The 25969-nt window shown below is 40.2% G+C and overlaps 1 protein-coding gene across 11 annotated transcripts in view; it reads right to left on the bottom strand.

Annotated features, from left to right (window-relative positions):
* The window catches only part of RIN2 (Ras and Rab interactor 2), a 233097-nt gene that overhangs the window by 52028 nt on the left and 155100 nt on the right, over positions 1–25969 (bottom strand). For 8 of the 11 annotated variants that reach the window (XR_014021324.1, XM_081288782.1, XM_081288785.1 and 5 more), the window contains one exon: positions 13210–13310. The exons of 1 other annotated variant lie outside the window; for it this stretch is intronic. Coding sequence is in view for 8 of the 10 variants with exons in the window: in XM_081288782.1 (XP_081144908.1) it covers positions 13210–13310 (101 nt within the window). In the remaining 2 variants the exon portion in view is untranslated. Of the gene's footprint in view, positions 1–12808; positions 12967–13189; positions 13311–25969 lie in introns of those variants that run through there. 2 more of the 11 variants (XM_081288783.1, XM_081288790.1) reach the window with 2 other exon arrangements.

Raw genomic sequence — 25969 nt, 5'->3', positions numbered from 1 at the left:
GGCTCTGAAGCAGGCTGGTAAATATTCAATCCACTCTGGAGGACAGGGATACCCAACACCAGCTACTCTTGGGTCACACCTGATGTAAGGCTAATTTGTGTGTGGAACGAATGGCTTCTCCATTGGCTGGATTCCCTTTATTTTCAGGGCCAGATGTTGGTAGCCTGCAGAGGTAGAAGGCTAAGTGGCCACAGAAAGCTCATTCTGAGTGGGACAGCCATATTGACTTTGGACTTAAGTTCCATTAAAATTGATAGATCAGATTCATCTCAGAGAAATCATGTGCAGCAGATTCCAAATAATGGATACTCCTTTTTTTCCTATTCTAGAAACACAGCAGTATGTACCAGTGTAGCTCCAAGTGACCTAAGGACCAGGGTATAGATAAAAGTGTATTAAGATGGCCCCCATGTCTGTCTTAATACATCACTCCCTTCCCAAGTTCCATCCCCCAAAACACATCTGAAGTGTATGTTTTGACTTTAGAGTCCAGTCTTTTCAAATAAATGAGAGACAATTTGGCAATATACATTAAAAAAAATTGGTATAAGATTATTTCAGTGGGAGAAAAAATCTTGCCCAGGGAATACAGTCAATAACCTTTCAGATAAAAGACTCATAGATCAGCTATTGAATAGCAAAAATAAAGTTCAAGAGGGTGAGATACAAAGCCAACCACCGAATTCTTATCGTCAGTTAAGATCAGTACAAGATCTTGGCAGATGTGCACGCTCTGGGTGGCTCTGCCCTCAGACTTAGGGTGTAGGACCATTAAGTAAAACTAGAGGGGTCCATTATTATGGTTTAAGTTCCTGCTTCAGGTCCCAGTGGACAGACTAAAAATCAAAATGGGGTCATTCATGCTAAAAGTCAAACCAAAACCAAATTATCTGTCCTTCCAATATAATATATATATATAATAGCCAAACCGGACAGTTTCAATTGGCATGAGAATGAAGTTTCCTCTGCCTTCATCTTTACACAAAGTAACCGGATGTTAATCAATCAGTTACTTTTCTACTGTTCTGTCTTTCCGTTCCTGCCTTACAAGGAAACTAGTTTTGAAAAATCAGTCCTTTTTTTTTTTTTTTTTTGCTTTTGTTTCTGCATTCTTCAAATAATCTTTCAGTCCATTGAACTAACTCATTGAAACTTTTATTTTATGGGATGATATGTTGCTTGATTCTAGAATAAAAAATAAGGCCTTTAATTATTGTAATCCTGTCCTTTGATGATATATATATATATTGATATATATATATATATATATATATATATAACTATTTCCCAACGATGGCAAAGATATTAAATTTACCTTTCAAATGAATATTAATGCATGAAAAATGTAGATCAGTTTAAAGAAAGCTATACAAATTAATGGTAAAAATGGCATACAAATAAGAGGAAAACTGGATTCCAGGGGGAAGTTCATTTTGTAAAAGCCTCTCTTTGCCATGTTCTGTCTCCTCTCTGCTGAGTTTAAGCTGCTTTTGTTTAATTTAATTATAATTAATTAATTAATTTGGTGCTGGGGATAGAACGCAGGGCCTTGCACACGCTAAGCATATGCTTTACCAATGGACTGCTCCCCCAGCCCTAAGCAGTTCTTGAATGTCCATTGACGTACCTGTCTCTTGCCTACCTGTCAAAATGGCACTCAAGTCCTAGTGGTTGGTCTCCCCTTGGTCCTTCAACTGCAAGTAATCCCGTGGCCTTGAATTCCCTTATCTACTGTCTGTACACCTGTGAGGCATTTTACCCTCTTTATTCTGCATCATATGGATCTCTTACTAGCCTGGCCTCACCCCCAGGTCATATTCGGGCTAAGCTCAGGGCAGACACTGGTAAAATACCTGCTTTCAGGATGACCAGGAGCCTGAGTAGGATTGAGCTCCAGATTGTAAGGTTCACAGCCTCTGATTCAGGCTTTACTTTTGCCAGGCCCTAACAAACAGACTGCTCAGTTCTATTCTCAGGAGACAAGGCGTCCTTGTCTGTGTGTTTATCAGGAAATGGGTGACAAGAGTCACCACAGCTACTAAAAGTCCTCTGGCCTTTGGCCATCTCAGAGCCTGGGGCAAGAAGAGGAGGCAGCTCCAATACTTCCAGAATAACAAATCCAAAGTTTTATCACCTCCTTCCTTGTTGCTCATGAATTTCTCCCATGGGCTCCCTGTTTAGCCTCAGGTCAGCTGGTAAAGGGTGGGCTCTGGGTGTTAAAGCCAGTGATCAGTTTTAACCTAGAATTCTAATTCTGTGACCACCAACATAGGACATTAATGAAGTGCTTTCATTTTAAGTCCCCAGCTATGCCTAGTGTGCACTAGTGTACATGAGCCCTGGGTGTAATCTCAGCACTGGAAAAAAAAAAAAACAACAAAAAAAAAAAACCCAGTACAGAATGCCTTATTCTAGCACTGGAAAGAGATTTAGGATTCTACAGACAGCAGCTTGCTTTTAGCACAGGAGAAACTAGAAGATAGTATCAGCAGGAAAATGTCCTTTGGGTAAGGCAAGTGCACTTCATTATATCCAGAGAAACCCACAGTGAGACCCCTGTACACACAGCTAGGGGGTCTTTAGCATTCTATTCTCAACAAGTTCTCATTTGCTTGAAATCTAAACTATCCATCTCTCGAAAATGTGAATGAATTAACATCAAGGTGGCTTTTTTTTTGGTAAGGGTTGATAATTTTTTTATAAAATTATATCTGTTATGATTTGGATATGAAGTGTCACTCCCACGTAAGCTCCAGTTAATGCAGGAATATTCAGAGGTAAAATGATTAGATTATGAGAGCTGTAACAGAATTTTAGAGTATGTCTCTCAGCAGTTCCTTATAAACCATTAGGATCTAGCTAGTTTCAACCTTGGGCTCTGGTTGTTACCATCCTCAATTTTCAAACAGAACAAAAGAAAGGAATGGTGTCAGGGGCAGATGTAGTTCAGGAACTGAATGCTTGCCTAACATGAATAAGGCCCTGGATTTGATCCAAGCCTCTGAAGAAGAAAGGAGGCCCAAGTTCATTCTGGATTATCGTGGGACCCTGACAAATGCTATCCATTTAGGGGCTTCATGGACATCTTGCCTCTCTGGGACCTCCTGTCCTCATTCTGCCCAGGTAGAGCCCTCAGCTTCATTTGACTCACAAAAGCCTTTTCACATGGAGTTGTCTCAAACAGCTACATTGGCAAGAAAGGAACAACCTGGGAGGTGACACAGCTAGAGGACCCAGGCCTCTTGCTACCAAAGGCCAATACAGGGGTTGTCTTAAGAGTTAAAGACCAAGGACTGTGTTTGTAGCTCACGGGTAGAGCACTTGCCTAGCATGAGTGAGCCCATGGGTTCTATCCCTAGTACTGAAAGGAAAAAAAGAATTAAGGACCAGACAGATGTTGGTGTTGTGTGGTTTTACTCTTGCAGCAGTAGATCTTTGACCTTTTATCAAAATACTTAGCAGTGGCCAAGACATCAAGGTTGGTGGGAGATGAGCCCAGGGCTTAGTAGGGCTGAGAGAGGAGATGTGGTGGGTCTGGGAATCAATTGCTTCTGGACAAATGTTAATAGAAGAGGCCACTTAGGTAGAAAGAACAACCAATACTAAAATTTCTGGCAGAAGAACAATTCCAATTGCTGTTAAATACATACACAGAACCAACAAAAGACTCCAAGAAAAGCTTCCACATCAAAAATACCTGGTAGATGATATTCAATAATTGCTTAACACTTTCAGATGTGAAAGTAATTCTTTAGAGTTTGAAGTTGGATTAAACTGCCACTCTGTAATATTAACATCTGAAGAAGAAAGGAGGCCCAAGTTCATTCTGGATTATCATGGGACCGACTGACAAATGCTATCCATTTATAGCAGAGAAATTGGCCAGTGAGCTGAGAAAATCTTTTATCTGCCATCCAAGATGTGAAAGGTGCTTTTGCAAAGGACTGAGGGAGAGGATATTCTTGTAAAGATCACTGCATATTCAGCTGAGTTTGGAGGAATATCAGGGGTCATCAAATTTAACTCCTTATCTGAAGTCAAACAAAAATAGATAGAACTAGCAAGATACTATGGCACTTGCCTATAATCCCAGTGGCTAGGGGGGCTGAGACAGGAGGGTCTCAAGTTCAAAAGCCAGCCTCAGCAACTCACTGAGATCTTGTCTCTAAATAAAATACAAAATAGAACTGGGGATGTGGCTCAGTGGTTAAGTGCCCCTGAGTTCAATCCCCAGTAACCACCCCCTCCTTAAAAAAAAAAAAAAAAAAAGATAGAACTGGATCCAATTCCTGAATTCCTATTTTTCCAATTTATTAACTTAGTTATTTTCGGTGCTGAGAGACACAGTAGGCAAGCATTCTACCACTGAGCTATATCCCCAGCCCCAATCTTTTGAAGTTTTCTGAAACATACAGGTTGATACTTTGATTCTTTAAAGCCTTTTCTCTCTCTTTTTTTTTTTGTCCCCTTAAAATGTAAGAGGAAAAAGAATCAGTAACATATTTTGGGATTCCTGCAGGGCTAAGTAAGGGCTGTTGCTTTTTGAGGGAAGAAACAACAACTTCCTGAAAAAGATTTCTAGAAGCATGTTGCAGGAGGATTTTTGTGAAAGACTTTGAAGGCTTTCCGTGATTTTTAAGTTCTATCTCCTGTGGAAAACAGGAAAAAAAGAACATAGAAACTAGAAATAAGACTGCATGGCATGGCTGCCTGGGGGAGGGGGCATGGAGGCAATTTTCATGAGAGGAGAAAGATTGGGTGGTGACTTTGCTTAGGAACTTCCTCTTGTTGATTCTCCCGCTAGAGATGAAAAGGGCAGATATGGAGTCAACGCTGGCAGAGGCATTCATTCGTTCCTGTAAAAGTAAGAAATAGAAACAAAGAACCTGTTGTCCTGGTTGTCCTTGGAGCTGAAAACAGGCAAGGGAAGGAGCCAGGCAGGCTCCAGTCCCGGCCCGCTGCCCTCAAGCCCAGAGCAGTGGCATGCACACTGTTTCACAGAAAGGCAAGCATTCCCTGGATTTGCAGTTTCCAGTATTTAAGTGCCTTTGGCTACGCTGGTGTTGTTTCCTAGCTCCACTAATTCATCCACTGAATTTTAACTAGGCAGATATTTGTGGCAGAGCCAATAAAGGAGGGAGACAAAGCGTGCAGAGTGTAAAATAGGACTGGGGATGTGGCTAAGTGGTAGAGAACTCGCCCAGCATGTAAAAGGCACTCTGGGTTCAATCCCTATCATTGGGGAAAAAAAAAAAACAAACAACAACAGTCTTAAATTAATATAATCCTAGCATGTGGTGCTATAAAATTATAGGTCTGAAGTTTACTGTTGATAGAGGAAACCAGCCACTAACTTGCAAGGTGCTACCATTCAAAGAAAATGGAATCAATTTCAGGTGGGCAAGGAGGCATAGGCCTCCAGGTCCTCTGGAGGCTGAGGCAGGAGGATCACAAGTTTGAGGGTAGCCTGGGCAAATTAGCAAGACCTTGCCTCAAAAATAAATGAATAAATAGATAGAAAGGGCTGGGGATATAGCTCAGGGGTGGATCTCCCTGAGTTCATCACTACAATGAAAGAAAAAAGAAAAGAAAAGAAAAGAAAAGGAGAGAGAGAGAGAGAGAGAGAGAGAGAGAGAGAGAGAGAGAGAGAGAGAGAGAGTTTTTTTTTTTTCTAGGACCAGTGCACTTCCCAAATGATCAAAAACGACCTTGTCAGTTGGCGAAAACTCATGCATGAGCTACCATTTCAATGTCTAGTTATGCAAAGCAAAAACATCAGAAGGGTATACCTCAAAGAAATAAAACAGCTCACCCAATGAACTAGCAGAAGTGGTTCTCTCTTAATGGGTGAATTCAGGTCATTTGTATTAATACTTTCTGCTATGTGCTTTTTCTATGACCTACATATTCGACTTTTAGTAATAATAAAAAAAGAAATCTTAAATGCACTTTTTAAAACTTTCTCAAATATTACAGATATCACCAAATTGAGACACATTAAATAGCTCTTTGGAACATGTGACTCAAAAGGTGTTCTGACACCTACCTAACTCATTCTTTAAGGGTGATGTCAAGTCTCTGACTGGGAATTATCTACTTCCCCCTGGACATCTGGTATACTCCTGAATTCATCTTTTATATCCTCGTTTCTTTATATAAAGACTCACTTGTTTACAATTCTTTCTTCTCTCAGGTTGTGTAAAATCTTCAGACTCCACTACATAGATACAGCACCCTAAATATTTCCCTTAGGTTCAACTTAATTCTTGCCACACTGTTAACGATATGATCAAAGAGTTGGTCAATGTTTATAGAATTCCTTGAAACCATACTCAAAATGTTCCTGGTGGTTTCAAATAAGAAAGCACCTTTGGGAATAATCCAGGGAAAACTGAGCGGACTGGTCATAGCAGAATATCCTTAATTAGCATGAGAGAAGAATATCTTACCATGGAACTATGATTGCTACATGACCTGCTCTATGAACAAAGCCATGTTCCACCAGGCATCCCACGAACCCCACCTCCACTAAGGGAAAGAGTGGCCACATCTGTGGTATTACTTGGGTATTTCACACAATAGATCTGCAACTGAGAATGCAATTTTGACCCAAGTCAAGGAACCTCTCTATTCTGTTTTTGCTATCTCGAGAAAGAATGTGCACAGGCAGGCAATGACAGGCACCCAAGAATGAGTGGAAATGTGCGCGTTCAGTTCTTCAAAATAGACCATGTGTAAGAAGCAACCATAACCTGAATGGATACCAAACACTTTTTTCAAGGGACCCGAGAATTTGCAAGATAAATCTAATATGCAGTAGCAAATGGTTCCTGTGAGTCTCCCATGTTCCACTGAACAGAATAGAACCCACAAAGGAAGAAAACCAATCTTTCTTTCCTTCCTTCCCTCCCTCCTTCCCTTCCTTCTTTCCTTCCTTCCTTCTATAGTCCTGGGAATTCAACCCAGGCCCTTGCACATACTAAGCTACATTCCCAGCCCCAAAACTAATCTTTCTTTTACAGGTGTGACTGATTCGAGGAGAGAGGCTGCTTACAGATGGTGGGAGACCTGAGCATGGGCCCCAAGCCTGGAACAATGATGAACTGTGGTGTGGGCAGGTTTCCAGATATGGAAGGAGAGGAAAATATTTGTTTTGCTGGCAAACACTATACAGGACACAAATACTGCATAAGAGGTCAGAATGCAAAGGGACTTTGCATTCAGTGACTGGACCTTAATTCCAAATGGCCTTATAAATTTATTCTCCAATATCTTAAAAAGAGCAAAAAGAAATAAAATCAATAAATTATAGTCTACCATTTGAAGAAAAAAAGGTAGAAAAAGGAATAAAATAAAATGACTTTAAGTTCTGTGTTTGAAGTCATGAAGTTGAGGACTTACCTATTTTTTTTTTAAATATGGAAAATTGTACTGGATGCAGAAGTATTCTAAGTGATTGTATTATATTTTGGCACATACATTTATTACTTAGGATGCAGTTAATGGCCTTGGCCAAATCAATTCAGAGATGATGAATATTTCTGCATATAAGTACCAGACAAAGTAAAGCAATAGACAATAAAAATGGGAGGAATTTCACTGACATTTTTTTTTCTGCTGTAAAAATCTTAAAATCCAAATGCAGAAATAATAAAAGGTACTTACATTTATATTTCCCCATAATTTCTGGGTTATTTTACTTCATCCTTTATTTCATCTCCTTCCCCCAAATAATTCTTTCTGTAACTTCATAATTTCCTTAAATATTTCTCAGTGAACTGGTGGTGAGCTCAGAATTTCCCATGACTTTAGCCTTGAATTTAAAGATGGTCTGTGAGACCTAAAGAATTCCTATCACTGATTCCTACAATGCTGAGATAAGTACTTGAGTCAGAACATACAGGTATTCCTACCTGTTTTCACCCATAATAGTTTCAGAAATTCTCAATTAACCCAACCATCCACATGGCTAAAGTGACAAAGTTGCTAATACCAAGCATTGGTGAGAATGGAGCACCCCAAGCTCTCACATATTCTAGGTGGAAGCGCAAACTGATATCATCGCTCTGGAAAACTGTGGGGCCCTATCTACTAAAGTTGAATATTAAATACATAATCCAGTAATCCACTCTTATATTACTGTGTCCACCAAAGGACATGTACATGAATGTTTATAGCAGCAGTAGTTAATATAGCCCCGAATTGGAATCAACTCAAATATCAATAGAATAGATAAACAAATTGTTATTTATTCATAAAGTGGAATACTATACAAAAAAGTTCAGTGAAAGAAGTCAGAGTTTTAAGAGCACATGCGGTACGATTCCAGTTACATAAAGTTCCAAAACAAGTAAAACTGGCACTGGTGATATAGCAGTAGGGGTAGAGAACACACTTGCATGCATGAGGTCCTAGGTTTACTCCCCAGCACCAAAACAAAAACAAAACCAACCAACCAACTAACAACAACAACAAAAACAGCAACCTCAAAATAAAACCGTGTAGAACTAATCTACAGCAATAGAAGTAAGAATAGTGCTTACCCTTGGGGATATAGACCAAAAAGGAGCCTTGGGTGATGCTGGGAATGTCCCATTTTTTGATCTGGTTGTATGGGTTTTATGGTCTATTTACTTTGTAAGAATTCAAACGTAGCTATATACTTAATTGTGCATGCTTGCTGAATTATGTTTTGTCAATGGGAAGATTTTTAAAATGCAGCTATCAATGAGGGGTGGGTTTCCTTCAGAAGTACACAGAGAAACCAATATGGCCATAACTGTCCCCACTAGAGACTTATGCAAGTGGAACTCTCTAGATTATAGCATCATTTTTTCTCTTCTAATCTTGTGTTCTAATTTTAGGTCATGGGAAGACTCTCCTGGTTGTACAAGGGAGCTTCACGTGGTTTCCATATCATTGTTATGTGGCTGCTGGGAAATCAGACTTCCCAGAAGAAGCTAAGAAGGGCAGTTAACTGCTACACTGTAACAGCATTGGGTAGAGCTGGCCAAGAAGTCTTTGAATTCCATGTGTCTGCTTCTGGGGTGGGATGAGTTGATGTGGGTGGGAGTAGAGGCCTTATTAAGACCTTGGGCATCACCCAATGATCCACCTGGGCTAGAGGGTACCAGAGAGGAGGCAATAAAAATGATGGAGATAGCCAGGTGTGGTGGCGAATGCCTGTAATCCCAGGGTTCAGGAGGCTGAGGCAGGAGGATCACAAGGCTCAAAGCTAGCCTCAGTAACTTAGTGAGGCTGTAAGCAATCTAGTGAAACACTGTCCTTAAATAAATAAATAATCAAAGGGTTAGGGATATGGCTCAGGTTAAGTGTCCTTGGGTTCAAACCCTGGTACAAAAAAAAAAAAAAAAAAAAAAAAAAGAAGAATGGGGGTTAAAATAAAGTAGGAGGAGTCAACAGGCTTTAATGACATTGTTCTGGCAGGACTCTCAGGGATCCTGAAAACTCAGCCTGAACCCAGAAAATACTTCTTGGGGCTATGAGGCTGATTTTGTTTGTTTGTTAGTTTTTCACTTATTTTTCTACTTTGCCTAGGACAAAGGAATCTCTAAAGACTTGTGTCAGCCAGGAGGTAATGGGTCCAGGGATGGTGAAAGTGGAGCCCTGACCTATCTCAGGCCTGGTGGACCTATGCCAGCAGAGACACCCTCCCCCAAAGGAGCATGGAGGTATGGAGAGTAAAAAGGTTTTATGGTCCCATGGTCTCTGTTTTTAGAAGGATGGGATAACGAGAAGAAGAAAACAGGAAAAATCATTTAGAAAGAGCAGATCAGGAGGAATAAGAAGCCCCTTCATCTATCTCTGGTTTGCCAGCTTCTTTTTGGTAAAACATTAGCAGAGGGAGGAGGCAGATTTACTCAGCTATTACCCTACCAGAAAGAATTAAAACAGCTCATAAAGCAGAAATGATGGAAGAAGCACAGCTGGAGATCAGGGAGAAGGGATGTATCCTTTTTCTTTGCTGGGGAGGGAGCCTAAGGCCTAGCACACATTTTCAACTTTGTCCATTTTTATGCACTGGCATGAGGGAAGCTGCTTCTTTCTCAGAGGCCTCTGATATTGTCATACTTTAGAATCTCCAAAAAATTTTGTCACATTTCTTCCATCCAGTCAACAAATAGTTATTGTGCATATGCTTTATTCCAGGTACCATTCTAAGCACTGAAATCACAGCAGTGAATGACAAACCAACTTCCTACCCAGTCAAGGGGCTTAGTTCTCAGTGGAGGGAGGCAGAAACTGCACAATTAAGCAAGTAAGTGCAAGGGTCCCTCAGGATCCAAGGGAGTTTGTTTCTAGGACACCCCACCACACATACCCAAATCTGCCAATGCTCAAGTCCCTTATGGAAATAAGATGGTATAATATTTACATATAACCTACACACATCCTCCTGTATGCTTTAAACCATATCTAGATTGCATATAATACCTAATACAATGCCAATGCTACATAAATAGTTGTTACGCTACATTGTTCAGGGAATAATGACAAGAAATCATCTGTATATATTCAGTACAGATGCAATATTTTGAAAACTATTTTTGATGGGTGGTTGGTTAAATCCATATTTGCAAACTGGTGGATTCAGAAGGCTGACTATACAGATAGCTGTCCTATCTATACAGATTCAATGAAAAACTTATATTAAATAAAGCCAGGTAAGGGTAGAAGGAAAGGAGTGCTCAAGGGTGGATGCTTGAATAACCAAATGCCATCACAGGCAAAGGAGTTGTGGTTTATCACCAAGAACACTAGGTGGTCACTTAATCTGGTGTTTAAACAACTAAGGAAGTAGAGACATTTGTGGTGGCTGTGGCTGGAGGAGATGAGGGTCCACCACAGCTCATATTCATAGAGGAAGCTCACTGTGATTTCTCTGTGGATCCATCAGATGCACAGAGCCATGGTCCCTTGGGGGCTGTTGGATACTTTTTTTCTATACAGGTTTTGATTAAGGCAACTCCCCTGCTGACAGATCTACTTTCCTTTTCTCTCCTCTCCTTGTTGGACTGACTGCTTTGTGCCAGATTGAATTGTGGTTTTCCTTGTGGCCACAGCTATATTTTGCCTTAATTTTTGAGATGGCTCAGAGTGTTCTTTATTCTACCTCCCCATCGGCTGGGTCTCCTGATATTTCCACTGAGCAAAATGGAGAGATTATAAACAAAGTCACCACTTCTAAAAAATCAGCAAAAGACTCTAGTACAGAATCCATAGCCCCAGTAGTCCATATTTTTTTTTTAGCCACATCATGCAGTTCCTACAACAGTAAAATGAGGGTCACAGTGGACCTCTGCCTCCTAGGGTTTTGTTAGGTAGATGCAATAGATGGTAACTATAAGCTACTACAGACTATACCTGGCATGTATCAAACAGAATATGTGATGTTAAGTAAAGAAAATCCATCTAGCTTTTTCTTTTTCCCCCCATTAAACAACTCTTAAAAAGCCAAATAAAGTGTCTGTAAAAATTAACAAATTCAGTGTTAACCAAAGAATCACCCAAGGACAAGTGACATTTGTCTGGAAAAAAAAAGTTATTGTGGCATACTTATAATCATTCTTAAATTTGGAAAGGAACAAATGAAAAGAAAGGTTAGGGCTTGGGGGTATAGGTCAGTGGTGAGGACATGCCCTAGGTTTAATCCCCAGCACAAAACAAACAAACAAACAAATAGATGTTACAGATTAAACAACTGCCCAGCTTCCCACCCTAATACCTTCTAAAGTCAGAGAACAAGATCTTGATGGTCCCTAACATATTTATTCTTCCCACGAGCTTTATCCTTCAGCATTTACACACGTTCCTGCTGGTCTATGTCTGGGTGTCGTCCCCTGAGGAGTTTAGGGTCTATCTCATAGCACTGTATTTCCTGGATATAGAAGAAATCAGTGCTATGAAAACTCTCCTCACACTGTTGCTCAGACTGAATTCCCAATTTAATTTTAGGTCAACAATGCAAAGGGTAAAGAGGAATTCCTGGCCAACGTTCCACAGCATCTGAACTACTCCGAATATGAGATGGAATCCTCTACCTGAAAATCATTGTACATTTGTCTAGTATATGGGGAAAATAAGTTAACTAAGCAAAACCCTTTACACTGAGGTCAAGAGATATCAGGATGCCTGTAGCGGCAGAAGTGTGAGGAACATCTGGTCTACCCCAGTCATTTTGTAAATAAGCAGGGAAATAGAAGGCATAGAGAACTTCCACAGCTAAGGCACAGCATCAAAACACCACCTTCCAGCTTCCAAGTACCTCCCTGGGATGGTCCTCCCTCCCCTCAGTCTACAGCAGAGAACAAGTCAAGCTGGTTTGAAACTTGCCTGGACAACCAGAAACACCTGGCTCACCTGCCTGTCCCATGATTTGCGAGCAAAACCTGCACCATAAATCTCAGCTTCATACTGCTCCAAGCAGCTTCAACTCTACTTTCTGGGTTCTGTCTTCCAAGGCACCACGTTTCCTTGTCTTTTTTGTGATGATATATTCTGTTGTCTTTATTAGCAAAGAATTACAACATCAAAGAACTGTAAGAGGCTACCTCCAACTTCCCACCCTGACTCTGGCCCCTGCACCCCCATTCTCCACTTAGAAACCAGTCTCCTGTTACTTTTTCAGAGAATGTGGGATATGTGAACAGGTATTAAGCTTAACCAGCAGAGCACATTGCCCCCTTCCTTAACCATTTACAAGCGCATCCAGTTTACAAAACACCAGATCATTTTTCAGGTTAATGACTACAGGAACTACTAGTTTTATTGATTTTTTTTTTCTGACCTGAGAATGCAAAATGAGTCCATCCTCTTTAGTTGCTCCCCTTTAAACCTTCTGGAGACTGACACAGCTACACTGAATTCTATTTTGCCCACGGAGGATCAGCTGCGTTATTGTTTCCATCATTTTGAGTAGGTGGACATGGCACAGACAATTTTAGGTTTCCGGGTTCTGGTGCCAGGAGGAATTGAGAAGGTATAAAGTTCAAGTGCCTTCAAAGTGATTAAAATAAGCAGATCAGGAGCTCTAGGCCACTCCCACCTCCCACAGAGAATTTCATCTGGAGCCTCCACAGCACTCCCAGTTCCCAAACTTCAGAGGAGTGAGGAACTTCAGCCCTCATCGCTAATAGACTTCACAGAGTCCCTCTCTCACCACCATCACCTAATGGTGTCTCTGGTCACCTGGGAGTTTCAGCAGGTTCCAGGCCATTTTCCAAGCTGACATCTGTCTGCACCATCTCTTGTTTCAGTTCTCCGATCTCCGAGGCGATTGTGTCAATGAGCTATTGAGAGACAAAAATAGTATGACGTCAGGAAGTGCAGAGGCGTGGCACGTCCACAGGCCTGGGGAGCTCTGGCACTTCCACAGGAACAGAAATGACCACCTATTTTTTTTTTTTAAATCTTGGTTCTGTGAATTTCCTCTAAATAGGAAAAAAAAGGGGGGGGGGACAGCTTCCCCTTAAAAAGGGGAAGAACTTAGGTTTCAGTATTGGGAAAGAACTTAGAGTTTAGTGTTATAATAATGAAAAGAATATGACACCCAGTTTGGTTGCTCAACACAAATACAGAGAGGAATAACTAAATTCTACTAAAACCAGGCCTCCATGTTCATTTTTGTCAAAAGGAATTCTCTGCGTTAAAATTTTTATAATCAATATTTGGGTTATAGAAATAAATTTATTTAAAAGACATACACCAGGGCTGGGGATGTAGTGCAGAGGCTCTTGCCTAGCATGTGCCAGACCCTGAGTTTGATCCCTAGAACTGAAAAAAGATAAGAAAAGATAGGTCACATGTTGCTTACAAATTGATTTTTGAAGATGTTAAAATTACAAAATTATTTTTCACGTCACTTACAAATTAACTTTCTAAGACTTTAAAATTATAAAATTATTTATCTCTCTCTCCTTTAAAGTACTGGGGATTGAACACAGGGTCTTGCAAAAATACTGGGTAAGCACTCTACCATTGAGCTACATCCTCAGCCCTGCATTTTTGGTGATGGGGTGAGAGGAGTTTACTGAAGATTAAACCCAGGAGTGCTTTACAAACACTGAGCTACATCCCCACTCATTTTCTTTCTTTCTTTTTTTTTTAAGTTTATTTTGAGACAGTGTCTTCCTAATTTCTGAGAATCTTGCTAAGTTATTGAGGCTGGCCTCAAACTTGTGATCTTCCTATCTCAGCCTCCCAAGTTGCTGGAATTACAGGTGTGCACTCTTGCATTTGTTTTTTTAAGTGAGAGAAAGGATACTTGGGGTAGCCTGCACCTGTAGCCATCTACTTAGGAGGCTGAAGCAGGAGGATCACTTGAATCCAGGAGTTCAAGACCAGTTTGGCTAACAGAACGAAACTCTGTCTCTTAAAATAATATGTGAATAAAATAGATAAAATTTTAAGAAATAAAACTAAATGATAGAAAACAGGGAAAAGGGAAGGATTAGAAAAGGACTGATTTGGTCTGGGATTGTGTTAGTGGTGGTAGGTGAGCCATTGAGCACCTAAGGAGAAAGGTGGAAGGAACCTGACCATTTCTTGGAAAAGATTTCTGTTGTCCTGTGTGCCCTACCCATGAAATTGTGAAAGGGCTGCATCAGACCCTGAAGGCTGATCCAGGGCCTGGTACATGCCAGGCAAAGGCTCTATCACTGAATACATTTCCAGCTCCTCTTTATTGGCATCTTCTAGACATTATTAAGTGTTTAGAAGTGTAGAAGAGCTGTTCAAGTTTGTTACTCTCTCACTATTTTTTGAAAGTGTTGTTATTTTTCATATGGGATTGTGTTAGTATCTAATAGGCCTATTACTGCTTCTCTAGAAACAACAATAACAACAACAACAAAAATTAGCTGGGTATGGTGGCACATGCCTCTAATCTCAGCTATTTGTTGGGCTGAGGCAGAAAGATCACAAGTTCAAGGTCAGCCTGGATAACTGAAATCCTACCTCAAACAATCAAACAAACAAACAAAAAGTGAGGGGCTGTTAGGAATATGACTAAGAGGTAGAAATCCCCTGAGTTCAAGCCTTAGTGGCTCCCCCAAATACAATAAATAAAATAAATAAAAATTTAAAAAACATTCACAATTTTAATTTTACTTTCTAATATGGCAAATATCTATAGACATAATTTACATGAATATAAGTCCTTTGGGGTACTTTTTTTTTTTTCAGTGTTGGAAATAGAATCCAGGGCCTTATACACGCTAGGTAAATGTTCTACCACTAAGCTACATCCTCCCCCATTTTTATTTTTTATTTTGAGACAGTACCTCACTAGTTTGCCCAGACTGGTCTCAAACTTGAGATTCTCCTGCCTCAGCCTCCCAAGTAGCTAGGATTACAGGTGTGCACCACCATGTCTGGCAGTCCTCAATAATTTTTAAGCATATCAAGGGATTCTGAGATTAAAAAGTTTGAAACTACTATTCTAGCCAAAAATAAATGTTCTTTTGTCTTAAGTAGCAGCTTATATTTCACCCAGACTCAAGGTGAAATGCTTCATTTGAGCTTATAGGCTCAAATAGAAAAAAAAACCTACTTCATCCATTTATTCATTAATTTAATAAGCCTATATGGGAACCCACTTCATGCCAGTCACTATAAATGAAGAGTAAGGCTGAGAAGATCTCAATTTTCATGGAGATGACATTCCAATGGAGTCGACAGACCATAGCAATGAACACTGAGAAGTTCCAGAATGAAGATAGTTCAGGGTGATGCTATAAAAAGCAGCTAAGGGGCCATGCTACTTAGTGTGGGTTCATCAGGAACAGATCTTTGTGCAAGTGGTAGAATCCTGAATGACAAGGGAACATGATAAGATCAAAGGAAGAGTCCACCAAACCAAGTTCCAGAGCCTGCAGAAAAATCAGCAGACAGGTACCAGATCTTCCCTAGCTTTCAGATCTCAGTATTCATAAATTTTAGCATCCTGTAATAAGAACTATTGTGGGGATTTAAATGGGGAAATCACTTTTTATTTTATTTTGTTTTATGGTCTAAAAAGATTGTTTTTTGGGGGTTGGGGTTGTAGCTCAGTGGTAGAACATTCTCCTAGCATGCACAAGGCCCTGGGTTTGATGATTCCCCAGCATGGGGGTGGGAAGTAAAAGCTCATCTTGGATTCTGGCTAGAGATGGTTTGTAAGAGCAAAAGGAGAACATAAGACCAGTTAGGAGCAAATGCAGTGACCCAGGCAAAAGACAATATTGTCTTAAGAGAAAGGGGAGCAGCAGAAACAGAAAGAAGGGGAAAATCCAGAAACAACTTGCTATAGAAGTTGATGGATTGAATGTGGAGGTGGTGGAAAGGAAAGGATCAAGGATGACACCTAAGTTTTTGATTTGAGAAATTAAATCACAATGCCCTTGACTGACCTGAGGAAGAATGAAGAATGATTAGGCTTGTAGGGAAAATCGAGTAAGACTTTGGGCAAGCTAAATTTTAGTTCAGTTGCTTATTATCAGATAAATCTGTTCAGTAGTCTTGACATTCAGGATGGTAATATTTATACATTTAGAAGTTATTGGCCTATATGTCACTCCATGACAGGGAGAGATTATCTAAGGATAGAATATCGTTGGAGAAGGGATCCCTGTAAATAGCCCTAAGTACACCCAATTTGTAGAGGTCAGAAAATAGAGAAGTCAGCCAAGTTCTTCATGCTTGATTCATCCCTTTTGTGTGTGTGTGACTGGAGTGAGGACTGTGGGTGGAGCTTCCAGAAGCACTGGGGCTTTGGGAGAGAAAAGAATCAGGAGATCCCATTTCATACACATCAAAGTAACAACAACAAGGAAAACAATCTGACGATTCCAGGATATGGGGAAAGAGGATCTTCCTTATGCAGTTGGAGAAATGTTATTCACAGGTCCACTTTGGAAAGCAATTTGGAAATATTTTTAGGGTCGAAGATATAGAAACCTAGGTATGCATCTAGATAAATCCTTGCACATGGGCACAAGGAGAACTTTACAAGAATATTTGCTGCACTATTATTTGCAAAAGCACAAATTTTAAGCACCCAAACGTTCATCAAAGGAAAACAGATAAGATGCAGAATATACATATTATATACAATTAATGAATCAGAGCTATATGTAGTAATATAAAGAGAGGTAAAAATCAAAAAGCTTTTTTAAAAGAAAAAAAAAGGCAAAACAAGTATTATATTGAGTATATAAAGTTTAACACTCTGGAAAACTGAGCTAGGTATTATTTACAGATAACACACATAGATGTAAAGGCTATCCCAATATGTATAGAGATTATAATCCTAATCCTAGTGGTTAACTCTAGGTAGACAAAATGGATGCAGATGTTCACAGGTGTTGTGCTCAGTCACTTGTGGGGTTTTATTTCTTAAAAACAAAACAGCAATATAAGATTGGACAACTAAAAAGAACCAATAAAGAAAAGATTTGATTGAGCTGAGCAATAGGTGTTGCAGTATTACGTGTGATTTTTCTATATGCTTAAAATGTACCATAATCAAAATTATTAGGAAAATAAGAAAAAGAGAATGGCTGCATAGGAGAATGGAAGTACTGGAGGTACTAAAAAGATGACACCAAGGAAGGAGAGTCTGGGTGCCTCTATTAAAGCCCCACCACACTAAGGTTGGGTCCCCTTCACTGTTACAGCTATGCTCTAAACAAGAGAGCATACTTGGCCCGTTAGGAAGCAGAGAACACTGCCCAGTCCAGGGCCATCCATGGCCTGTGACAAACCTTGTAGAGAGGATTCTCAACTTGGCAGGAACACAAGTCACTAGGTCACCTCTCCACCCTTTAGTCAACCTACAGCTGCCATATTGATTTGAACCAAAAAAAAAAAAAATCCCTAGTAGCCTTCCCCAGAAGAGGTAGTCCATCCCTTCCAGCTAGATCCCTTCTAACTGTATCCTCCAGATATAGCTCTTACTGACACCTTTGGCTGCATCTCTAACCCTCCATTTTCCATTTATACTTTCTTCTCTATACCTAGCCATACACAAGAAAAATCAATGTGGGGGGCTGGGGTTGTGGCTCAGTGGTAGAGCACTTGCCTGGCATGAGGCACTGGGTTTGATCCTCAACACCACATATAAATAAAGATATTGTGTCCACCTAAAAGTAAAAAAATATATTAAAACAAACAAACAATGTGGCTTTTATTCAGCACTGGGATAGTAAATCATCACTAAGGCCATTTATCTATAGTGCAGTGACCCTGAGACACAAAGGTGGACAGAGGTTGTGCCTGGCTGGATCACTATGGGACCCTTCCCTGCCAGATGAAGGCTTTTGTTTTTTCAGTCCCCTCTATCTTTTTCCTCCCCCTTTATTCAATCCTGAGTCACCTGCCTCAGAGGCATTTGCTAAGAGACCAGAGTTTAATGTCCCAAGGTCAGGCCTTTCAGAATTATGTTTATATACCCATAAGGCCCCTTCACCAGCAAGTTACCATCACAAAACATTCTTTCCTCTCTGAGGTCATTCCCAGGTCCCACTAATTGTATTTCAGGTGTTCCCAACATTGTTTCTTGATAAATTTGTACTTATTTGTATGTTCTTAATTTCTATTGACTTTTCCTCTCATCCTTTATACTTGGTTCTTTCTGATTTCATTCTTTGAGGAAAAACAGAGAGAACTTCTCACCCACCAACAGGGACCAGTTTTAACCTAAGGTTTTCCAAGTTAAAGCCATTGGTGGGGCTAGGGTTGTGGCTCAGTGGTAGAGCACTCGCCTAGCACATGCAAGGCCCTGAGTTCGATTCTCAGCACCACATAAAAGTAAATAAATTAAAAATAGAGGCATTGTGTCCAACTGCAAATAAAAAAAAGCCATTGGCAACTCAATGTAAGTTATTTATCACAGTTGGTGCAATTAACTAAAATTTTTTTAAATCCACTTACACAAAGACCCCAACACATCCTTGCACCTAGAATGCCTTCAAGGAGGGAGGGGTGCTGGCAAATCATCTACAAAGCTGGTGAGTAAGTCCTGCTTCCTACAACTCTGCTTGGCCACCCAGGAAGTATGTGAACCCCTGGGAAGGTGACCACAGAGACCAGCAGCTGTTCTTTGGTGCAGTCAGAGGGTGAGGCAGGAAACCAGGTTGTCAGGGCACAAAGTTGGTGAGACAGTTTTTCTTAGGCCTCGAATCCACAAAACCATGTGATGACAAAGGCCATAATCCTGGCTATTTGCTTTTCCCTGTAGAGACACACAGCAAGACTCATAAAACAAAGAGGTGGTGTGCTTAGGTCTGAGGCATAGCTCAGTGGTAGAGTACTTGCCTAATATGAGTGAGGGCTTGAACTTGATTCCCAGCACTGCAAAAAGTAAAATAAAATAAAGCAAAATAGATGAGATACTGGGGAAGAGAAAGGGCTGCTGGTATGGCTGGGGACCGCTGAGAAAGAAACCAGAGGGAAAGGCCAAGTGGTGAAGAGGAGAGAGAGGAAGGCAGGCCATGGTTGGGTGTCCCTTATTCTACTCAGAAATCCAGTGTCCTTAGGCTCCCTAACTTGAGAGCATTCATGCCTAACAAACCATGAGATATTCAGTGGGTGAAGTGGAAGAATAATCTGGGAAAGAACAGGTTCTTTCCCAGCCCTTTGAGGTCACACCCAGGGCTGGGCCTGGACAAGGCCAGGCCTGCCACTCTCCAGTTTGGTGCAGGAGTCTGCGTTAATTTGTACCATTTTATAATAATTTTGGGTAATCTCTCCCTATGGCAGGAGAAACAGGAAACTTGTACAGTTTCAAGGTGGTCTGTACTTTGGTAGTGTGTAGTAATGGTGGTGAGCACAACAGCTTTGGGCTCAGAGAGACCCATCTTCAAATCCTGTCTCAGCCTCCCCTGTAGGCTGGACCACCTTGGGTGAGGGAAGAACCCATCCACCCATCTGGGTGCCCTCATCCTTAAATCTCCAAAGTAAAGGCTGGTACAATGAGGTGTGGGTGGAGCTAGAGGGTTAAATAAGACAGTAAGATTTAAAAGCTTTGAAACAGGCATCTAAGTGCTGCCTGATTTCTTTCCTATATAAATTCTCTCTTAATTTTGGCAATTATTAGTAAGCAGAAAGCTAACACTAAAACACTTAAAACAGACTTATACACTTCCCAGACTGAAAAAAAAGGCCATTTAATCTTCAGCTATAAAGGCCTAGAACTACAAAAGTCAGTTTCAGTGGGCCCCCAATCTCCCTTTGACTGTGTGCCCAAGTCTCTAATCTAGAGATTTGCCCACTAGGAGTCAATTTTCCTCTGATGGGGAGAAAAGGCAGGAGGAGGGAAAAGGGAGGGACCCCAAATCTTGTTTTCTTCCTTTTAGGGTTAGATAAAAGGAGAAAATGTCTCTTGAAGGTCAAGTAAAAATAAAACAAGAAAGCGCTTATAGAGCAAGTTCTGATACAGTGCTTTTCAGATTCCTGGTTTCACTCAGGAATGTTATCAGCAGTTTGAAAGGGATGTGTAGCTGATATGATGAAGACTTGAAACTAGGGTGTGGGAAAAGTCAAGTGCTTGGCTCCCAGCTATGGAATTTATTCTATTCCCCAACTGCATCCACTTGGTCTTGGGGTGTTGTGGGCTTTTACAATTCCAGAATCTGCACTGTGGGATTAGACCTATCTCCAGGACCTAGAAAATCACATGACCTACACAATTCCCTCTCCTATCTGCTTCATCATGGTCTGGAGGGTACGGCCCATGCTGTTTTTTCCTAAAGTCATCTGGAAAATAATGGACTTATTCCAAACTTTCAAATAATTTTTGCCAACAGGAACCATCATCATGGGAACAAAAAATTAATGGAGGTTTCCTGCCCCTCCTCTTTTAGCAGAGTACCTGGAGAATGATGCTGGGGCATCTCAGAGGAATATTGCCTTTTAAGTACTTTGTGAGGATTGGGGATGTAGCTCAGTGGCAAAGCACATGCTTACCATGTGTGAGGCCCTGGGTTCAACCCCCGACACTGCCAAAAAATACAAAAAAACCACAACATATAAATGTCAAGGGTGTTTGCATTTATATTCTTGAAATTTAATTATAATTACACACATAATATAAGAATATATTCCCATTGAAAAAAATGAATTATCATAGTTACAACTAATTTCCACTGATCATCACTCATATTCCCTTTCTTTCTTTCTTTTTTTTTTTTTAAATCATATTCCCTTTCACCTTCTCAAAGGCAAACCACTATTGGGTCTGTCATTCTTTTTTTTTTTTTTTTAAAGAGAGAGAGAATTTTTTAAATATTTATTTATTTTTTTTTAGTTTTCGGCGGACACAGCATCTTTGTTGGTATGTGGTGCTGAGGATCGAACCCAGGCCACACGCATGCCAGGCGAGCGCGCTACCGCTTGAGCCACATCCCCAGCCCTGGGTCTGTCATTCTTGAGTGATATCACTGAGTGGTATCACTCTGTGCTTTTTTTCCACCCAAAGGAACTGTATTGATGATGTATTCTTCTGTAGCTTGCTAATTTCAGTCAACAAAACGTGGGACATTTATCCACAATGATACATGAAGCCCTCGTTCATCTATTTTAGTGGAAATCATTTTCCACCATGAGGATATACCACAATCTGCATATCCATTCTATGTTGATAGATACTAGTCATTTTCAATGTTCTGCTTTCTCCAGCAGGGTTGCAATGAACAATGTTGTCTGTGCTCCCTTGTGCACCACATGAAACCTCAAATAAAATGTCAAGGCTGATATAAATGGTGCTATACCACTATCTGGACGGTTGTGAGCTTCTATACTGCCTCTGCCATTTTTGAAAATGTACATGACACTTGTTTGATATCTGATTTTTAAACTTTGGCCAATCTGATAAGTATAAGTGATTTTTGTTTTATATTGTTTTAATTTATTTCTGCCCTATTGGTGTTTTTGTTGTCTATTTGTATTTTTTTCCCCCTGAGGAACTACCTGCTCATCTATCTGTTGCTCATTTTCAGATTTCTTTGCTTTTCTTGTTAAATTGGATAAGCTGTGAATATGAATCCATTGTCTCATATATTTCAAACACTTTCTCTAAAACTGTTTTTATGCCTGTTTTTATGCCCTAAGCTTTTAATGATAACAAAATTAAATTAATCAAAGTTTTCACTATGACTTTTGCTTATTGACCCATGTCCAAGAAGATATTTCTTATCTTAAAGTAATAAACAGTCTCTTCTACTTACTACTAAGACATATACAATTTTGCTTATTTAAAGATGATAGATTCAGTTATCTGTAGGCCTTTCATTCATCTGGATTTTAATTTTGTGTGTGGTGTAAGCTGAGAACTATAAGGTAACTAAAATATGGCTGGAGCTAGGATTCCCAAACCCCTAAGCATCTAAGCCCTGCATTCTGCCATTTCAGGTATCTTCTACAGGTCAGAAATGTGCACAGGGGCCTACATTTTGGGTTTTCACAAAGATTTGGGGTATCTCAGTAGGTAGAACTTTGCCCTTAATTTTTTATTCCAAGTGGAATGCAAATGAACTCAACAACATTCAGGCAATAGTCCATCTTAGCCCTATTGATTGAAAACATCAACTTAATCAAACTAGAACCTTCTGTTTACCAAAAAGCAAAATTTCTATCTTTTTATTCCATTTTCTACTTCAGAATTTAAAAAATAAAAAGCAATATCCTTCCAATAACACAGTTACGTAGAGAAAATGGTAATCATTAAACCCGATTCTATCCTCTGAGCTAAGTGAAAGTAGTGGGTTGAGGTGAATAACTTTCCATTTTTAGCTCAAAGTAGTAAACAGTACAATCTAAGGGAAACAAATACAAATGAATAATTTAATCTTTAGGAGGAAAATTCTGATGACATGCTTAGCTTGTTGGAATTCCTTTATCTCTGCTGCTTCGAGCAGTGTGTCTTTGAGTAAACAATTAGACCATTTAAATACCCTCATCCATAAATGGAGGGTATGATGAGGCTGCTTCTCAGAGTTGTCAGAGTTCACTGAGGTAATGAGGCAAAGCCCTTAGCAGATGTGCAACTTTAATATTTGATGTTTTTTTGTGTGTGTGGTTGGAGGGCTTAGCACTTTATATCATCTCCACCAGGGACTTGGACAGGCCACCTTTGCACTGACTCTTCATTGGGCCTGCAGATGCCTACTGGTAACTAAAGGCAGGATAAAACTTGGCATCTCTTTCTTCATTGATATCTGTCCCCTTTGTTATTTTAAACTTTGGCTCTGCTTATAGGCATATCCATCACTCAAGGAGTGTAATACAGGTTTTATTAGCCCTAAATTTATCTAGATTATCTCACCCTCCTTCAAGACTGAGGACAATAAGATAAGGTTATTTTCAAAATTTGCAGAAATATTCAACTGACAGCGTTTACAATGTCCTGTTCCAGACCCCTTGGGTGGCCTAGAAATCTCCAGTCATTGTTCTACACCTTCCAGGAATAGTGGAGCCTTGCAGAAAGATCACCTCATGGTAATGTCCTCCTAGAAGCAATCACCTCATGAGAAACAAGTTGCTCCCTTCCTGGATCACAGGTCTAGCAGAATAACATCCTAAGAAGCAAATGATAAGAACATCTACAGAATCCCCTAGCAGAACTCAACTAAGACAATGATCAACCAGGTCACATTTTGATCAAGCCTACTCAATTATGCATACCTCTTGCCTCCTGCCCAATTTTTGTTCCTCTATTTAAACCTAAAGCTCTTGTCAGTACCTCATAAACAAGACTGAGATATTTGCTCTCACTTTGCCCTTCCCAACATGGCCATATTAAAGGAATTAAAATTCCTTTCTTGCTTTTTACCATTACTATTTTTGGGGTGAGTGGCCGAACCTGATTTGTTGGGACCTGCCTAAGTACTCTGGTAGTATACTCACTGATGACAGGTCTAGAAGTGAAGGGTTCTAGAACTGTTGGGTGGGACTGAGGTGGCAAAATGTGTTGACAGTATCAGCTTGGGACATGAGTCCTTGTGCAGTGCTGGTGAGGGAGACCTTCACATCACATGGTCCCCACGGGCACTTTAAATTCACAGGGACAGAGGGTCTGAGAAGCATGATACAATGGATAATCTGTTTGAAGTTAGGGGAGCCCCAGAAAATTAAGAACTCATTGTTCCTGTGTATGATGACACCACAAGATGTTGAACCAGAGTCCGTGGTTCTGGCCTGCTGGATATTCCTGAGATCTATACATCAGACTTCACTAGTACTTCCACCACAAGGGACCTCTCCTACTTAGGAAGAAGTATGGTCAAGCCAAGAGAACCTCATCCTACACAATTGACTCCATATCCTTTGCCAGAAGAGGCAACCAGATTACTAGTATCAGCTTTGTCTGATAGATAAAGACAAACAAGGAACTTCAGAGTCAGTCTTTGACCAATAACTGATGGGAGCTGGGTATAAATACTCCAATTCCCTCACTCCTCACTGGGACCACTTTATCCTGAAGCTCCCTTTAAAATGGGTAATATTTGATATCTAAGATGATATTAAAGCCTGATCTGATCTCTTTCCCCAGATCCAACCTTCTTGCTACTCTGAGTTTCTCTTGGGAACACTTCAAATAAAATCTTCAGCTCTGACTCTGTTAACCGAACACATTCTCCAACCTATATGTTGGCCACTGGAGGTGACGGGCCTGTCTGTGGGTTATTTGTGGAGCCAGGTATGCTTCCCAATGGCCAGTACCTGTAAATAAATTCCACAGTGCAGGAATGTTGGTTTTTAGTCTACTACTGTATACTCTGAGTTCAGAGCAGGCTGTGGCACACATTAGTTGTGGAATGAATTGACTACTCTTCCCTCTTCCACCTTCCTCTTGGTAACTTCCCTGTTTATTTGCCTTCCCGATAGGGGGTAAGTCAGGACACAGAGGAGTCAGAGCTCTGGCCAGTCCATTATAAACACAGCTAGACAGGATAGAGAAGTAGCTGAAATGGTGAAGATACTGATAAAACAATAAAAAAGATACTGCTGAAGATTTTTCAGTTATTTGCCACCAAAAGGCATCTTTAAGGATGTTGAAGTTCTCTTCTGATCTCAGTGAAGCTTCTAACGAATAACAGAGACCTACATTGGCCTCACCTTGCTAGACGCTCCTGACCAATATGGTGGAGGCTCTGAAGGGCTGGGAGGACGGTGGCTAGGGATGTGCCATTGATTCAGTGAACTTCCAGAGGCCAAACCCAGAGATTGGTTTTTTTTTCCTTTTAAAATAACGTTCGAAATTCTCCTAAAGAACACATACTTTCGTATAGCCTTCAAGTAAGTGCTTCCATAGAAAAATAGAAAAAAACATTTTTAAAAGGATACATTTGGCATCTATAGTTCAATATATGAAATGCAGAAGCAGCTTTGAGGCCTATCTTGAAGCAGTCATTCTGCTGGGGCCTTGTTTTATTTTGTTGGTTGTTGAAGGATCAGTTTTGTGTTAGATTTTTCAGTGACCTCAGAAGTCCTATAGCAACATATTTCTGCTTCTGACTTTACATTTTAAGGTTCAATAATAAGTTACATGATAGAAGCACCAGGAAAAATAACAATTTTTTTTCTTTCTGAGAGTTGTCCTTGATGTTTTCTATAGCACTGGTTAGTTTTAGCATTTGTGTCTTAAACTTGATTTTTTACTTTTTGTTTTATACTTTCTAAGAAGTATTTATAGAGTATGTATTAAGCATCAGGCTTTGGAGTTACAATAGGGAAGAAAACAAAACCATCAAGTGCCCATCAAATTTGTGATACTATTAATTAGAAGACACACTTTTATCCTCTGTGCCATCAAGAAAAAACATCTGCCCATATTACACCTGATGGACTCTAGAAAACAAGGATTTGAGATGATGAGTTGTGAAAATCTTAGAAATCTTAGAATTGAAATGCACTGATCAATGTCTTCATGGGGCTCAAATTGAGGAGGCCCCTGGTTGTATGGATTGAATGT

This window comes from Spermophilus citellus (assembly GCF_964194105.1).
Source record: "Spermophilus citellus genome assembly, chromosome: 4".
Classification (NCBI taxonomy): Eukaryota; Metazoa; Chordata; class Mammalia; order Rodentia; family Sciuridae; genus Spermophilus; species Spermophilus citellus.
Note: the sequence above shows the minus strand (reverse complement) of the source record. Positions and strands in the feature narration are given on the sequence as shown.